The sequence below is a fragment of the Girardinichthys multiradiatus genome, chromosome 19, assembly GCF_021462225.1.
Source record: "Girardinichthys multiradiatus isolate DD_20200921_A chromosome 19, DD_fGirMul_XY1, whole genome shotgun sequence".
Classification (NCBI taxonomy): Eukaryota; Metazoa; Chordata; class Actinopteri; order Cyprinodontiformes; family Goodeidae; genus Girardinichthys; species Girardinichthys multiradiatus.
The window spans coordinates 3,490,760-3,507,546 of record NC_061811.1 but is presented as its reverse complement, the minus strand read 5'-3'; the positions used below and the strand labels follow the sequence as shown (position 1 = coordinate 3,507,546).

Here is a 16,787-nt window from a genome sequence, read left to right as displayed (position 1 = left end):
GGAAACGTACGGTTGAAACCAGATATTTACATACACCTTATAATGACACATTTTTCCACATTGTCCAACATTTAATCAGACTAAACTTCCTGTTTTAGGTCAGTTAGGAATACCAAGATCATTTCTACTTGTTGAATACCAGAATAGTGACAGAGAACCTCTGAATCTGTTTTGTCAAATTCAGAAAGCTTCTCATTGGTTAATTCACATCAACTGAATTAAATGGAGGCGAACCTGTGGATGTATTTAAAGGCAACACTTAATTCATGGCTTCACTCCCCTTCCTGAAGTCAGCTGAGTTTTATACAGCTGTAATGTGTTGATCATGTAAAAAACAAGACTATCGATGTGTTGTGTCCCTTCCTACCGTGTCTTCAGCCTACGGAGCCACTCTGATAGAACACAGTTTGATCGAAGCAGGACTGTCAGGCTCTCTAAAAATGGACGGTCAAGCCCATGTTTCTGAAGGTACAGTAGCCCAGCAGGAGCCTTTTTACCTGTTCTTTATGTTGCATTAACTCATCTTATCTGCTGTATTTTACTTGATTTGTTTGCAGTTGCACCAAAAATCCTGGAAGCTCTGCAGCTTGCTGAAACATACATGGAAAAAACGGAGAAATTTAGTGGCAAAGTGAGTAAGAAGTGTCCTTTAGGCCGGGGTAAGGTGCCATGCATGAACATCTGTGTAAGTTGTTGGAGTTTTATGTGATGCACCAACACACACTAGTCCACCATCATGAAGTGAAGGAAGAATAGTTTTCAACCCTCCTGAGTTAATAATGCGTTGAATCTCCATTCACTGCAGGTCCAGCTAAATGTCTTTAACAGCTTTGCACATCTAGACGCTGAACTTTTTGTCCCTTCTTCTTTGTAAAACAGCTCAAGCTCAGTCAGTTTGGATGGAGAACATCAGCTGTCAAATCATTCCACAGATTCTGAACTGGATTTCGGTTGGATCTTTGACTAGGCCATTCTAACACATGAATAGTCATTCATCGAACCATTGTTTGTAGGTCTCGCTCACATTTAGTTTTGTAGAAGTTGAAAACCATGTTTCATATGTGCTCGTTTGTGTTGGTCTGTCACATAAAATCCTAATAAAGTACAGAGAAGTTTCTTGGTACATGAAAAACTGAAAGGTTTCAGGGTGTCTGGGTGCTTTTGTAAGGCGCTGCACTTTGAGATTCTCTATTTTATATTTGACATTCATAAAGTCTCTTTTGTTGTAATAAGGGTTACATCATTCAGAAGAGTGAGAAGAAACCCAGTTTAACTCCAGGCAAACCCAGTGAAGATCTCCTCACGTATGTTTTATTTTGTAGCATGAGAGAAATTTCTCCGGCTGGTTGTTTGCTCCAATGTTATCTTCTCACAGGTACGATGAATTCCATCCGTTCCTCTTCGCCCAGCACATCAACAGCCCTTATTTGGAGTTTGACACTTTCGACAAGGTAAATATCAGCTTGAATGCTAACTGCTTGTCTCAAGGAGAGGATATTGACAGAAATCCTCTATCGAATCATTTTCCTCAGGCAGTGGATGAGTTCTTTTCTAAGATGGAGAGCCAGAAGATCGACATGAAAGCCTTGCAGCAGGAGAAACAGGCTCTGAAGAAGCTGGAAAATGTGAAGAAGGACCATGAGCAGAGGCTGGAGGCCTTGCACCAAGCGCAGGTTAACCACTAATACCTTTTAGGCTTGTCTCCATCAACAAATGTCAGCTAGCTCGATTTTGCTGCAATTCATGTATGCGTAACAGGAGGTGGACAGAATAAAGGGTGAACTTGTGGAGATGAACTTGTCTGTGGTGGAGAGGGCGCTGCAGGTGGTGCGCAGTGCGCTGGCCAACCAGGTGGACTGGACTGAAATCGGCGTTATAGTGAAGGAAGCTCAGGCTTCTGGGGACCCTGTAGCCTGTGCCATCAAGGAGCTGAAGCTGCAGACCAACCATATCACCATGCTTTTAAAGTGAGGCTATTGCTCCAACTGTAAATCCATCTGATTTAAAGGGAAACACTCATCGCTGCATTATAATTGTTTTTGCCTAACAGAAATCCCTACATTTCTGACGAAGAACAGGATGAGGAAGAGAAGATCAAGATGTCTGAGGATAAAGGAAAGAAAAACAAGAATAAAGACAAAGGTCAGAACAAGAAGTTGCAAAGGAACAAGCCGATGCTGGTGGATGTGGACCTGGGCCTGTCAGCGTATGCCAATGCCAAAAGGTGGATTTCCATTTAATGCTTCAGATAAACGTGTGCATTAAGTTTAAAGGGTTGATTCAGGTTGATGGAGTTTGTTATTATGTTACTTTCAGGTACTATGACCACAAACGCAACGCTGAAAAAAAGGAGCAGAAAACCATTGAAGCTGCGGGCAAGGTGGGGAAGCTGCATTATTGATATAAAAAACTAGAAGTTCTCTGAAATCTTAGAACGTAAGTAACTCTGTAGATGATCATAGCTTCAGCATCAACGAATAAACATTCTTCCTCTAAACGTCTGCAGGCCATGAAATCCGCAGAGAAGAAGACACAGCAAACCCTAAAAGAAGTCCAGACAGTGACCACCATCCAGAAGGCCCGGAAGGTCTACTGGTGAGACAAAATAAAGTACACACACGGCAAAAGTATTTACACCTCTACAACCTTTTGACACATTTGATGTGACAGAGCATCACAAAGCTGTGTAGCACTGTGATGTGGAAACAAGAACACAGCAGAGGGCTGATAAAGGAAAGTAAAGGAAAGATGGACTACAGGCTAAACTAGAACAGTCAAAACAAATGGGTTTCTAACGTTGATTTAAAATAACTCAAGGTTTCAGGATTTTTACGGTTTTCTTGGAGTTTTTTCCAGATTAGTGGAGCAGAAGAACTGAATGCTCCTTTCCATGTTTGGTTCTGATAGTGGGGATGCAGAGTAGACTGGAACCAGCTGACCTGAGTGGTCTGGAAGGTTGATACAACAGCAATAGATGTTTAATGTGTTTTGATGCTAAACCATTCAGTGGTTTATAAAGAGAGCCAGTGGTAGGACTTTTCAAGGACCCAAAAAGCCTAAACCTTTAGACCTACATGTAAAATATTAGACTAACACTGCACACCATCCCCTCCGTGAGACATGGTGGGGGCAGCATGGTGCTGTGGGGATGCTTTTGTTTAGCGGGAACAAGTAAGTTGGTCAGAGTTGATGTGAAGATGGATGGAGTTAAACCCTGGAAGAAAACATGTTAGAAGCTGCAGAAAACCTGAGACTGAAGTGGAGGTTCATCTTCCAGCAGAACAACCACCCTCAGATGGGACGGTTTAGATCAAAACCGATTCATGTGTTTGAGTCAACGTGCAGAGCTTAATCAAACCGGGACTCTGTGGCATGACGTGGAAAACTACTGTTCAGATGCTGTTTATCCAACATGACTGAACCTGAGCTAAAAACGGTCAAATGTTTCAGTCTCAGCTGCTGGAGACAAACCCCTAAAGACCTGCAGCTGTAACCGCAGTGAAAGGTGTTCATAATATATTCACTCAGGACGGTCGAGTACAAATGTTTGTCAGACGTCTGATGAGATTAATTCTACTTCTCAATGATGCTCTCTTCTGTTCGCCTGTCAATTAAAAGGTTGACCTTCCAGCAGGACAACCAGCCTAAACATACAGCCAGAGATACTATGGGATGGTTTAGATTAAAGTGTTGTCATGTGTCAGGATGGCCTGGTCAAAGTCCATAATCCAAAAGACCCGCAGCGTAAGTTGCTTCTACAAAGTATTGAATCAGCAGGGCTGAATATGTCCGCATGCAACACTTTTCCGATTTGTATTTGTAACAAATGTTAAAAACACAAATGGTTTTGCGTCCCCAGTTATTCACTACTTTGTGTTGGTCTGCCACATAAAGTCTAACAAAATATTAAGGTTTCTGGATGAGTTGTTACACAATGTGCAAAGTTAAAAGGGAGAGGTGTGAATACTTTTGCAAGACACTATAAACACACAGAAGCTTTCATTCCTCCTTGTTTTGACAGGTTTGAGAAGTTCCTGTGGTTCATCAGCTCTGAGAACTACCTCGTCATTGCAGGCAGGGACCAGCAGCAGAACGAGATGATTGTTAAACGCTACCTTCGGGCCGGTAAGAGACAGGAAGCTGACGGACTTCTTGCAGCAAACCATCACTTGATAAATGAACCAGTAGAACAATAATCCAGTTTGGGAAAGATGTCACCCAATTCCCCCTGAATACGCAGGGCTGATCTGTGCCTCTTCTCCTTCAGGTGATATCTATGTTCACGCTGACCTTCACGGAGCAACTAGTTGTGTCATCAAAAACCCCTCAGGTACCCTGCGGTCCATACATCTCATCATGATTCATTTTTGTTCTTTCAAATTAAACATTTTATGTGATCTGGCCTTCTCCGCAGGGGATCCCATCCCTCCCCGTACTCTGACAGAAGCCGGCACCATGGCTGTGTGCTACAGTGCTGCTTGGGATGCCAAGATTATCACCAGCGCCTGGTGGGTCCACCACCATCAGGTCAGTCATCTGGGAGAACGATGAGAGGTTGTGGTTACCCACTGGTCAGCCAATGACGGCCGGAACGAATGTAAACATGGATCATCACAATACGTCATCAACAGGGAAATCAATTTAGTGACGTTATTTAAAATCCATGGCTTATTATTTGATACTTATTTCAACAAGCGTTCTGCATAATAGCAAGTAAATTGTTTTATCTTTAAAGATGGAAGGGCATCTCGATAAATTAGAATAGATGGATTTGCCTGTGTGTGGCAGCTCTTAAAGCTCTGATTCCAACAGCTGGAGTCAGAGCCTTTTCTGCCACAGTTTTTCCTTCCACTCAACTTTCCACCAAAAGAGTTTGTATACAGCACTATCTTCCTTACCTGGCTGTCTGCTGGTCATCTGTCATGTCAGCAGTTTTTCCATGGATTGTGTGGAGCAGAACATAACATTCGTGTATTTTTTAGTTAGTTTAGCTTTTCCATAATATTGTAATTGATTAAGATGCACCTGAGATCAACTTTTATCACTGGAAAAGTTTGTTTTATTATCCCAAGATCCCTGAAAAATGGTCCCGTGGTAAAAATAAGATTTTAAAAAGCAAAGCTTTATTTATTGCTTGCGAAAAGGTGATGGCTCTTTCTTTCAGGTGTCCAAGACGGCTCCCACTGGAGAGTATCTGACCACTGGGAGTTTCATGATCAGAGGTACGACTCCATCATTAGCATACAATAATACCATCCCCTCTTATAAGATAACTCAACTGAAAACACATTGAAAATAATAATAAATCAAAAGATTGATTTGCTTTTCAGGGAAGAAAAACTTTCTCCCTCCCTCCTACCTGATCATGGGTTTTGGTTTCCTCTTTAAGGTAAAAGCTCCTCATCTCAGTGTCTTTGGAACGGCCCGGTTTTTATTTGTTCTCTGATCCTCTCTCAGGTGGATGAGCAGAGTGTGTTTCGGCACCGTGGGGAACGAAAGGTGAAAACTGTTGAGGAGGACCTGGAGGAGGTCACCTCCAGAACTGCCGAGCTGTTGGAGGAGGGAGAGGAGCTCATTGGTACAAGAGCTCATTCAAGACTGTGAAAAACCATCTGCTTCATACATTTCTTCTGTTTCTGCTGTTTTTGGCCAAACTTAAAAGATTCAGATCATGAAACAAATTTTATTATCAGACAAAGAAAAGCGAAGTAAATACAGTCGTAGTTTTCAAATGATGATTTAATTTATTAAGGAAGAGAAGTTATCCAACCATTCCTTTAGAAAGCTGCATCAAGGCCTGATTACTGCGCAGTCAACATGAAGTAGGCCAAAAGAGCAACACATCATCCCCCATCTAAAGAAATTCAACAATAGATGAGAAACATCTATCAGTCTAAAAAGGGTTAAAAACCATTCCTGAGGCTCCAGAGAACCACAGTGAGAACCTTCGACTACACTTGGAGAAAACGTGGAACAGTGGAGAACCTTCTCAGGAGTGGCCGGTCTACCAACGTTTCTCCAGGAGTTTCTCCAGGGATCATCAGTGATTCATTTAGGAGGTTCTGGGAAGAACCCAGAACAACATCTCATTTAATGTCAGAGGTCATGATTCAACAATAAGAAAGAGAAGCTGGGCAAAAAATGGTTCAAAAACCACTGCTGACCCAAAAGAACACGAAGGTTCGCCGCACATTTAACCAAGTATTCTGTGAGCCGATGAAAAAACTGAAACATTTTGGAAGTTGCTGGTCCAGTTAAATCTGGTGTAAAACCAGCACAGCATTTCAGAAAAATAACGACGGCGGTCTGGGTCTGAACAGAAAAAAGCTGAGGGGGTGAATACTTTTTCCAGCACTCTAGTTACGGTGCTTGAGAACAGCTCCTTTCAGCTGCTAATATTAATAATAAATAATAATTTTACTCATAAGCGCCTTTCAAGCCTCGAGGTTTATTGTGAGCATTTAAAGAACAACAGAGACCAACAAATAAAATGCAGGTTCAGATGTTAGAGTTGTTTCTGCCAACGTTCACAGGAGATGACAGCAGCAATGAAGATCAGGGTGAAGGAGGAGCAGAAGAGTCCAAGGAGGTGAAACCAGAACATCTTGCTGAGATGGACAACGATGCAGATGTGGACGCTGCTCCTGAGGAACCTGCAGAAGATGCTGGTGGGCTGCAGTCAGAGCCCAGCAACATGGAGGAGGTGAACGACGAAGACAGCGGTGTGGAAGACGAGACAAAGAGTGATGAATTCAGCTTTCCAGATACAACCATCTCCCTCTCTCATTTACAACCAAACAGGCAATGTCTCCATCTAATAAGGAAGTTCTTCATTCTTTGCATGTACAAGGAGAAAATAATCGATCCATCCTTCCTTGTTTCTAGGACTGCTCAGAATCCTGGCTTCAAAAAGGAAACAACTCAGGCAACTGATGAGATCTTTGAACTTTTTCATATCTGCAGGTTTATTGTATTTTATGTTTCTGTTATTTAATTTCTTATATTTTATCCCTACAGGCTGAGGAGGATTCACAGGGGAAGAAACACATGAGTGCCAAGCAGAGAAAGTGAGCCACAAACCTAAGATTAAAACTGATATTATCAGCTGCTTCTGTCTTTTTTCACTTTCTGCTGCCTCATCAAGGCCTGGTTCTACTGGTTCTACTGGTTCTACTGTCAGTCCATCTAGTACTGAAATCTATTGACCAAACAATTTTAATCCACCTCTTCTAAACATACAGCCAGATACAATGGACTGTTTGAAATTTAAGCACATTCATGGCCTAGTCAAAGCAAGGACCTAAAGAGCCAAAAGCGAGTGTATTTTCTTTAGAAGAACTGGCAAACGTTTCTGTATGTAAAAGTCCAAAATTTAGATTTAAAATTAAAAGCATGTCTTATTTTGCTTCTTTTTCACCACCATGCTCTGCTTTGTGTTGGTCTGTTCCATAAAATACGATGAAGATTGTTGTAATGTGAAGAAACGTGGGAAAGTGGCAGGGGGTGATTGAGTGATAATCTCAGTGATGTTCAGAGATCTTTCCCTCTCCTTTTAGAGAAGAGAAGAAGAAGAAGCAGAAACAGGAGGGCTGTGATGCTGAGGAGAAGACTGAGATTTCAGCTGTGGATCAGGGGTCCAAAAGTGGAGGAGGTCCTTCTCAGCAACCTCTGAAGAGAGGCCAGAAGGTCAGAGAAAAGCTTAATGATGCAACATTCCTTTAATGTGTTGAATACTAATTATTAATCAGGTGTTTGTCTGGGAAGCCTTAACAAAACCAGAACCAGTCAGATGGAAAATTAAACATCGCTTCCAGGAAGAGGTCCGGTATGTTTCATGAATAATATTAACTCTTTGTCTCCTGCTGCTGGGACAGAACAAACTGAAGAAGATCAAAGAGAAGTACAAGGACCAGGATGAGGAGGACAGGGAGCTGATGATGCAGCTGCTTGGGGTGAGGAGGACCTTTAGTTGTTCCTGCTGGAACTCGGTCCACATAAATAACAAATCCATCCCTGTTCTGCCTTTCAGTCAGCTGGTTCTGCCAGGGAGGAAAAAGATAAAGGGAAGAAAGGAAAGAAAGGGAAGGGAAAGGAGGAGCCTGTCAGGAAACCGGCCTCTCAGAAGCAGCAGCAGAAACCTCGACATCTGCCGACTGAAGCGATGAAACCGGAGCAACTAGGAGGAGAGGAGGAGGAAGAGGAGAAGCCACCTGGAGAGCAGCAGGAGGAAAAGGTAGAAACACAGCAGGAAGGAGTCCAGCTGAGGAAATGAATGTGTTTTCTTCCTACAACTCATCAGTGATGTTATTTCCTGCAGGAAGATGAGGCGGATCAGGACAACCCTGGAGCAGAGGTAGGCTTCGTGATACCACACCTAAAGGTGATTAAATGTGAGCTTCAGCTCAGCTTATCTGTGACAACAGGAAGCAGAGAACCTGCTGACGTCTCTGACCGGCCAGCCTCACCCTGAGGATGTTCTGCTCTTCTCCGTCCCAGTCTGCGCTCCGTACACGGCCCTTTCCAACTACAAGTATGTTTCCAAACCTTCTCCTCAAAGATAGAATCCCACATCTACAGTCTAATGATCCTTCTGTGGTCCACAGACACAAAGTGAAGCTGACTCCAGGCTCTCAGAAGAAAGGAAAAGGTGATTCAGTATTATTACTGCATCTGGTTCCTGAAAACCCAAAACCGTTCCAGTGCTGACATGAACTTTTTTCTTGTCTCAACAAGCTGCTCGAACTGCGGTGCTCAGCTTTATAAAAGCTAAAGACGCCTCATCCAGAGAGAAAGACCTGTTCCGCAGTGTCAAGGTAAACAAACCTTTTCACCTTCACTCATCTTACAACATAAAACCTCACTGTTTGTGAACCAGAAGAAAAATGATTCATGTTTCAAGTTTTTTAACAAATAGAAAACAGTTTGACTCCGAGACCCCTGGAATAAAATCATTGAGAAAGAGACGGAGTTTGGCAGAACAGACAAGGAGAGCATGAATCAGAGAGGCAGCCAGGGGACCTAGGGCAACTCTGGAAGAGGTGCAGAGATTTGCTTCTCGGGTGGGGGAATCTGGGCACAAATCTGGCCTTTATGGAAGAGTAACAAGAAGAAAGCTAGAAGTCCCGTTTAGTTTGCTACAATCCATGTAGGGCACACATCAAACATTTGGAAGGAGCTGCTCCGGTCAGATGAGACCAAACTTGACACATGCCATGTGTGTTGAACCCTGAACCTGAATACAGTGAAACTCGGTAGTGGCAGCATCATGCTGTGGGGGAGGCTATTCTTCACCAGGAACAGGGAAGCTGGTCACAGATCATTGTCTGAAATGTAATCTGCAGAGTTTCGCTATTTTATGCACTTGAATGAAATTAGTGCAACAGATGAGGAGCTGCTGTTTTAAATCTTGGTGGTTCTGCTTCTCTTATTGTTCTGTTTCAGGATGCGGACCTATCCAGAAACATGCCAGGGAAGGTTAAGGTGTCTGCTCCGAACCTGCTGGCTGCCAAGAAGAAATGATCACCGGCTGAATCCAAACCTGCCAAGTTCTTGGGTTTCATGAGACGTTATTTTCCTTCCAGTGATTATGACCGCTTGTTCAAAAGAAGAAGAGCTCTTTAATTGTAAAGATTGTATTGATTGCATTTACAGAAAAATGTTAAAAAAGAAAAAAGCTGCAGAGACTTTATTTTTTATATTTCTTTGTTTTATTTGAATACAAAGTTGGATTACCTACAATTAAAGAAGAAAAGAAGGTAATTCAGTGCAAGCCAAAGCCTTAATGACACGAGGCATTTCAGTGCAACGCGGCTCCACATCCTTCAGACTCGCTGCAGGCGCCACTCATTAGCATGGAGGCTTAAACACCTCAAACAGACAACTTTATATATATATATAAAATTAACCCCCCCCCCCCCCCGTGTTTTAGTGTCGAGACAAAACTGACATTTAAAAACAGACCATCTGAAATTACAATTTGACATCCATATGTAGGTTATTTCAAGATTTCCACATATTTCATTGACATTCAGTGGTTTCTCAGAGAGTTCCTGTTCAGGTTAAAGTCATAAAAATAGAGAAACATTTTGAGTTGTTTTAAACGGATCATTAACAGTCTTCCTTTAACTGACGTCTAGCAACAACCAACAGTGAGGCGCCGCATTTGGTTTCCATCTTAACACATCGAACATCTGCAACAGAGCGGGAAACAATTTCCAGAAACATAACCCAAACATGACAAACAGCTTACAGGCCCGTTTTAAAAAGGTTCCGGCCGTTTCCCCTCCCTCTGCCTAGTTGGACCTTTACAGTTTTGGGTAATTCATAGTTAGGAAGCTTCATATCGACCTAACTGGTACCTGCTGAGGGAAATTTCACAGTCCGGTATCTATATAAAACCATATTTCTACCAGCAAATAAATAAGGTGAGCCAAATTTGGACCAGTTGCAGGCCGCCTCTGTAGATCTGAAACAGGGAACCAACCCGGTGAAGGTGGCAACAGACCCAGAACCATATTAGAATTTTTAACCATGAACCACAACACGGCTTTTACTTCCTCAGCTTTAAATATCTGTTTATCAGTTGCAGCCACATCTCAAGCGAGCTGGTGGGACGTTGGATGTAAAATGATCTCCACAAAGGCAGAAGTGTGTTCTGTGGAAGTGGATCGGTCCGACCTTAGTGGTCAGAGTTGGGCTGTGACGGGCAGCACATTTCAAACGGGTCCTTAGCTCCTTCAGATCATGTTGATGTACAGATAAATCATGACTCTGTGATCATTTTAATCCAGATTATTATTCTGTGAGAATCTGATCCCAGACCAGGCTAATCACCATATGTCCCAGAAGCTTACTTGCAGTAATGGGATGCTTCCAGAACAGAAACTGGTAACTATTGCTCACTCTGTCTCTCATTAATTCAAGTTTTTACACACATTAAATAACACTCAGGCAGAACTACTTCCTGCACAGAACCGATAGTTGCGTAATCCTGTGGATCTCCTCCAGCCTTAAGACCCGAGAGTGTTGACCCGGGACATTCTCTGTTTAAGGCTGTGCAGGAGGTGTTTAGGCAAGCAGTCCCAGTGACAAGACAGCCTTTCCCTGTGCTGCAGAACGGTCTCCATACAGAACCTGAGGAGCACAGGTGAGTTAAAGAAAAGTGCACCTAGTGTCAAAGGAAAACCATTTATTGAGGTCCTGCTTCTTTACACTCACCGAACTAATGATTTGGGCTGGACATTAAAAATCAGCAACTCGTTGCTGTGGGCCTGTCAGAGAAGGAGATGAAATGAGAAAGAGTCCAGTATGAGCAGCACAAACAACAAGCAGTCCATAAAAACCCGATGAGCAGCTTACAGCTCTCTGATGAGACAAAAGGTTGTTGGCACAGCCTCCAAACACAAACACCTCTCCATCCGCCCCGGAGACGGCCGTGTGCCACAGCCTGAAGCACAGAGCAACGTTTAGCAGACAGCTGAGCTGAAGAACACCGTCACAGATTCACAATAGGATGGATAATTACCTGGGGCTCTCTGTGTGGCTGTGTTTGAAAGGCTTCCAATCATTCCTACTGACACAGTAGAGCCAAGCATCACCTGTAAAATCAGAGAAGAGCATTTCTGCAAAGCATGGTGCTGAGATGATCACTGAGCCATGGAGCTGAAACATCAAACTCACTGAGCGTTTCTCTCTCTGTGGTGAAACCTCCAAACAGGAAGATGTGATCTGATGAAACTGGTGTGAAGGAATGCCAAGATCGGCCCACAGGACCATGCTGAGGAACGCTCCTGCAGCAACAAACATGAACAACACCTTCAGAAGGTTCTGGTTCTCCTTTCATTACAAAGAAAAGCAAATCAAGTCCAGTTGTTTATATAAGAAGTTTAAGTTTAGGAGGTTCTGGTTTTATTACAGCTTTAACTTTAATGTTTGAATGATTTTAACAGAATAACAGAAATCAGACAAACACCTTTAATGCCAACAGAAGAAGAAGAATGAGAGTCGTGTTCAATGCAGGCCTTATTTTCCTCTGTTGTTTACAGCCATGCAGAAAACTAATCAGAACTTTTACATTTTTTACCATAAAGGTCTTCAGTCACAGAACAGGAGAAGACTTACATTTCATGCCACACCCATGTCTCCAGGTCAATGTAGTACAGGTCATTTAGTCTGTAATTCTGGACGAGAAAGAAAATTCAGTCATATAATTACTGTCATTAAAATACAACTCAAAATTAATTGCTCGATATTTTAAAAAAACGTATAAGGAAGGAAGATAATTTCCTGTCTGCAACAGTCTGAAACATTTCTAACAATTAAGTCCAAATATTCCCTGTAAATCTAAAGTCCAGACTGACAGCAGCGATGGCTCATCTGAATCTCACCGTCTCCGTTCATAAAGGAATATTAACGTTGTAATAAAGCTAACCTGGAAACGAACCCAGCCTCTGCTTACCTTGAATCGACCACCGAACACATAACCTCTGTTTCCGACTGTAGCACAGGCGTGAGCTGCTCTGGGGGATGGCGTGTTGCCCTGAATCAGGCCGATGCAAAACAACAAAAATATGACTACTTATTAACTATTATTTATCTTTATATTTCACTGTCTAACAATGTAAAGTTCATCTTGAATCAGTGCTTAAGGTTAATGTTTGTATTATGATGCAACGATATGAATATTTGGGCCGATATTGATAGCCGACCTTAATATTACCGTTATGGCTGATATTTACCCATATTATATTTGTTTTCCACCTATTTGCCACCACCAAACAGCAGCAACAAGATGGAAATAAAGATCGGTTGTTAATATCGGCCCAGTTTTACTAATCGGACTGGTACCGATGTGCATCACTAGTTACTATAAAACTACATGAGGTGAAGCTGCTGAGAGACAGTTTTAACCTGAGTGATGGGTTGACTCCATGTGGAGGTCTCCAGGTCCAGGACATGGATGTGATTGTTCCAGCCTCGCCCAGGGCTGTCCCACTGCACCAGCAAACAAAAGAAAAAGGTCATAGGTCAACAGTCAAACTAAAATCCTGCAAAAATATCCGAGTTTTCTACAGACAGCTTGTAAAACGTTTGAGGATCTAACTTTCTATAATTACTATTATTGCTTTTTTTTAAATTGTACGCCATAAAGCACGATCAACTGCATTTGATGCTGGTATTATTTACAGACCATTAAGGAGGACGATTCATCGTACTGGAAAGTTCCTCGATGACATCCCTGTGGGGCGTAGCCATACCCGCCAAAGAAAATCAGTCTGCAAATTTACCAGATCACATCATTAAACCTTCCTAGAAAACAAAATCCAGTTATCAAATTTCATCACATTACCACAGGCTTCAATGGGATTTTATTTTATGAGGGACGACAATATAAAGTGGAGCATGAACTCCACAAGTCTGGAAGGTTTCCCCAGCCTTGAAAATCTCACAGAGCACTAGAACATCTAGTCACCACCTAAACTAACTGGTCGGCAAGTTCAGAGAAGCATTGTTACTCTGGGGGAGTTGCAGTGATCCACAGCTCAGGTGGGAGGATCTGTTGACAGGACGAGAGTTAGTCGTTTAGGGGAAAGGAAGAGGAGGGTCTTCTGCTAAAATGACACCTTTGGCCTAGATGAGAAGATGGATGGAGCTAATTCCAGGACAATCCTGGAAGCGAAGCTGTTAGACTGGAGACCAGCAGGAGAACAATCTGAACTTGATTTAGATCAAAACATGTTTATGTGTTAGAATGGCCTAGTCAAAGTAAAGACCTAAATCTGACTAAGAATCTGTGGCAAGACTTGAAAATAGATTCTTCTCCAATCTGAATGAGCTTGAGCTGTTTTGCAAAAGAATGGGCAAAACTTCCAGTCTGTCGATGTTCAAAGCTGGTAGAGACAAACCCTCCAACACCTGCAGCTGGACCTGCAGCGAATGGTGGTTCTGAGGGTGGTTCTGAGAAGGAACTGATTACAAATGCATTCTGAACACTTTGAAAACCATGTTTCAGTTTTCTTCGGCTTCACAGTTATATAAAACTTTATGTTGGTCAACCAAAATAAAACCAATAGAATCCAAGAATGTTTGTAACATGAGGAAAAGTTCCAGGTGAACAAACACTTTACCTGTTCTTATAGACCCAGCACCCCAGCTTGTCCTTGGAGGACGGAGGAAGTCCTTTCAGATCCCTCATTTCCTCCCACACAAGGCTGGGCGCCCTTAGAGGCAGACGGTAGATCTGGACAGACGGCACACAGGCCAGGTTTACACACAGATGATCAGAGCCAACAGATGTGCTGCATTTAAACACATTTATTTAATGCAGCCTAAAATAATCACCCTATTTGTGTTTCCCCTTGCATGGTGACCCCCGAACAGGTAGAGGACTCCATCGAGGCACGTCCCACAGCTGCCGGACATCGACGTGTGCAGGTTACCTCCGGCTACATGCTTCATCCTGCAAACATGTGCAACGATTTTTGTAGTGTGTGGGTGTGTAGTAACCATACAGCATCCATACAGAGGATGACAGGGTTATCAGCCTTTCCTCACCATACTCCTGACTCCATGTTGTAGGTCCAGACCTCATTTCTGGGCAGATATAAATCAATGAATCCATGATTTTGGCCATTCTTGTGCAGAAAGAGAATCTGGATTAGAAAACTAAAATATTGACTCAAAGTATGATTACATTTAATAAAAATGAAGCTTCAGCCCTTACCTTGTATCCACCCCACACATAAATGATATTTCTATCAACCACAGCAATGTGACCACTGCGCTCAGCCGGGGTGTCCAGCTCGAAAGATTCAGTCGCTTCAGTGTCCACCGGTTGTTCGTCCTCCACCTCATTGTCTTCATCATCCTCCTCCATGTCCTCGTTCACCATCCAGAAAAACAATCCCTCGTCTTCCTCTCTGTCAGAGTCGTTGTCGCCCTCCCTGGCTGGCAGATCTCCTGCGTCTTCCTCCATATCTGCCTCTCTCTCTGCCATCTCAGCGTCACCCTGGTTCCTGTCAGAGAGAAACACAAATCTAACTAGTTCTTTATTTATTTTCTACATACACTGTGCCATAAAAAAGTATCCATAAGCCCCAATCTTTTTAAAATTTGTGATGCTACACCATTGTGCTTTATGGTTTTGATAATTACAGTTCCAAATAGTATCTGTCCCCTATAATGTTTATATGACAAAAAGACATGAAGATTTTTTTTGAATAAGCAGATAATAAATGACCTTTTACTGTTCTACTGTTTATAGAGTAAGTCTAACAAGCTGATATTAGCTGTGTGATTAGTAAGGCTATCAGCTCAGGTAGCCAGCCTGCAGGGGACTGTTTTAACAAACATGCTGCTCGTTGCGTGCAAGCTGTCGTTCTGAAACAGTGTTGCCTTCATATGAGTGATGGGTGGGGCTCATTTAGTGTCCATAACATAGCATGCCTACTTCATGCTTTATTTTTGCAAGTCGTTCAGTTTCCAGGAACCTCTAAAAGTAATCCTTCATTTCTTTTTCCCTGTGGTATAAATATGAAGTGACACAGAAGCCTGGTTCTCTTAGCCATTGGCTGGATGAAGATCCATATTTATCTTGCCTTCACAGAAATGCAGGATACCAATGGAGGCAAATAAAATCTCCAAAACTCACTATTGAAGAACAGCAGCAAAGACGGCTGTATTGTGGTAAACGAGTGTTCAAAACCTTTGAGTGCAATTACATGTTTGTTTTAAAGGCACACTAAGAAACAAAGTCTTTCTAGTCTCACTACCATAAATATGAACATGGAGTTTGCTTAAATGTACTGAGACTTTAACTGGACCTGTGTGCTTTGGTCCGATGAGAATAGGATTGATGTCTCCAGAAACTAACCCTCCAGGTGGGATTTGTTTGAAACACAGAATGACTATCTGGAAAACCAACTGATGACCACTGTTAAGTATGGTGGAGGAACTGTGATGCTGTGGGCCCTTGTTAGAACATTGCAAAGTCTTTGCAATACCAAAAGATTGTAATTAAAAATCAGGAGGGCTCTGCCAGAACATGACTTCATTGGATCGGCAAGGTAATGATCCAAAACACACAGCGAACCAACACCGAAATGGTTCAACTGACACAAAAACAACATCGAGGTTAAGAGGGAGGAAAGGTCTCTAATAGCATAGAGGGGTTCTGCAGAACATTAAACCCAAGACCTTTGCCACTGGTGATTTCTGAATAAAAGTTAAAGTTTGACATTTTCATTATTTTTCAGTGTGAGATTATGCTGCTTCGGCAAAACATGGATTTATTTTAAGGGTTTTTACACAAATGTACCAGAGGTTTTTATGTTAGCTAACAGTAGCTACTCCAACAGCTGACCTACTTCATGTTCAGGTCATACAGTCAACTTTAGCTGCAAGTAAATGTACTAAAATAATCGTAGAAACTAACATGAGTTTGCTGAGTTTTCTCTTCGCGGACTTTTTAAACGACTGAGCAATAAATCAAGTGACAGCCGTTTGTCATTTTCTGTGCTGTTAGCTTCGATAGATTAGCATCAAGCTAGGCTCACATTAGCCGTGCCTGTGTAATGTTTATCCGACATGCAACCGACCTGCCCCAAAGGTGTTTACATTAGTCTTAAACTTACCTTTAAGGTGATATGTTATCCGAAATATTGAAACCAATCCTCAGTTTATGAGGTCATAGTCAGGAAGGAAGAACAACCGGAAATATCCCGCTTTTTCAAGCGGAAACGAGGGAGCCCGTCGTCTCAGATTCTCGGAGCTACGAAAAGTTTCTGAAC

The 16,787-nt window shown here is 42.4% G+C and overlaps 2 protein-coding genes across 4 annotated transcripts in view; one reads left to right on the top strand and one right to left on the bottom strand.

Moving 5' to 3' along the window:
* The window catches only part of LOC124855336 (ribosome quality control complex subunit NEMF-like), a 14,613-nt gene extending 4,925 nt beyond the window's left edge, over positions 1-9,688 (top strand). For all 3 annotated transcript variants that reach the window (XM_047345104.1, XM_047345106.1, XM_047345105.1), the window contains 26 exons: positions 379-468; positions 558-631; positions 1,234-1,304; positions 1,376-1,451; positions 1,533-1,673; positions 1,759-1,967; positions 2,051-2,224; positions 2,317-2,380; positions 2,507-2,595; positions 4,022-4,125; positions 4,268-4,330; positions 4,415-4,527; positions 5,165-5,222; positions 5,331-5,389; positions 5,458-5,578; positions 6,534-6,801; positions 6,886-6,925; positions 7,018-7,067; positions 7,557-7,686; positions 7,875-7,952; positions 8,030-8,233; positions 8,318-8,353; positions 8,424-8,530; positions 8,604-8,647; positions 8,734-8,813; positions 9,442-9,688. In XM_047345104.1, coding sequence (XP_047201060.1) covers positions 379-468; positions 558-631; positions 1,234-1,304; positions 1,376-1,451; positions 1,533-1,673; positions 1,759-1,967; positions 2,051-2,224; positions 2,317-2,380; positions 2,507-2,595; positions 4,022-4,125; positions 4,268-4,330; positions 4,415-4,527; positions 5,165-5,222; positions 5,331-5,389; positions 5,458-5,578; positions 6,534-6,801; positions 6,886-6,925; positions 7,018-7,067; positions 7,557-7,686; positions 7,875-7,952; positions 8,030-8,233; positions 8,318-8,353; positions 8,424-8,530; positions 8,604-8,647; positions 8,734-8,813; positions 9,442-9,519 — 2,621 coding nt within the window. In that variant the 3' untranslated portion in view covers positions 9,520-9,688. The remainder of the gene's footprint in view (positions 1-378; positions 469-557; positions 632-1,233; positions 1,305-1,375; positions 1,452-1,532; positions 1,674-1,758; positions 1,968-2,050; positions 2,225-2,316; positions 2,381-2,506; positions 2,596-4,021; positions 4,126-4,267; positions 4,331-4,414; positions 4,528-5,164; positions 5,223-5,330; positions 5,390-5,457; positions 5,579-6,533; positions 6,802-6,885; positions 6,926-7,017; positions 7,068-7,556; positions 7,687-7,874; positions 7,953-8,029; positions 8,234-8,317; positions 8,354-8,423; positions 8,531-8,603; positions 8,648-8,733; positions 8,814-9,441) is intronic.
* Positions 9,685-16,787, bottom strand: klhdc2 (kelch domain containing 2). The gene is made up of 14 exons (XM_047345113.1): positions 16,632-16,787; positions 14,723-15,014; positions 14,554-14,633; positions 14,341-14,458; positions 14,127-14,239; positions 13,190-13,274; positions 12,910-12,993; positions 12,458-12,538; positions 12,121-12,179; positions 11,680-11,789; positions 11,525-11,597; positions 11,359-11,446; positions 11,218-11,270; positions 9,685-11,133 (listed from the first exon to the last, which is right to left on the bottom strand). Exons 2-14 carry the CDS (start codon positions 14,993-14,995, stop codon positions 11,010-11,012), a joined length of 1,341 nt encoding a protein of 446 aa, XP_047201069.1. The 5' UTR covers positions 14,996-15,014; positions 16,632-16,787; the 3' UTR covers positions 9,685-11,009.

Bases quoted from the DNA above. Each gene is read 5' to 3' on its own strand.
- klhdc2 (XM_047345113.1), bottom strand. From the start codon at position 14,995: ATGGCAGAGAGAGAGGCAGATATGGAGGAAGACGCAGGAGATCTGCCA. The intron at 14,459-14,553 runs GTGAGGAAAGGC...ACATGTTTGCAG, and splicing joins AACATGGAGTCAGGAGTATG to GATGAAGCATGTAGCCGGAG. The intron at 11,598-11,679 runs GTGAGTTTGATG...CTGATTTTACAG, and splicing joins CACAGAGAGAGAAACGCTCA to GTGATGCTTGGCTCTACTGT.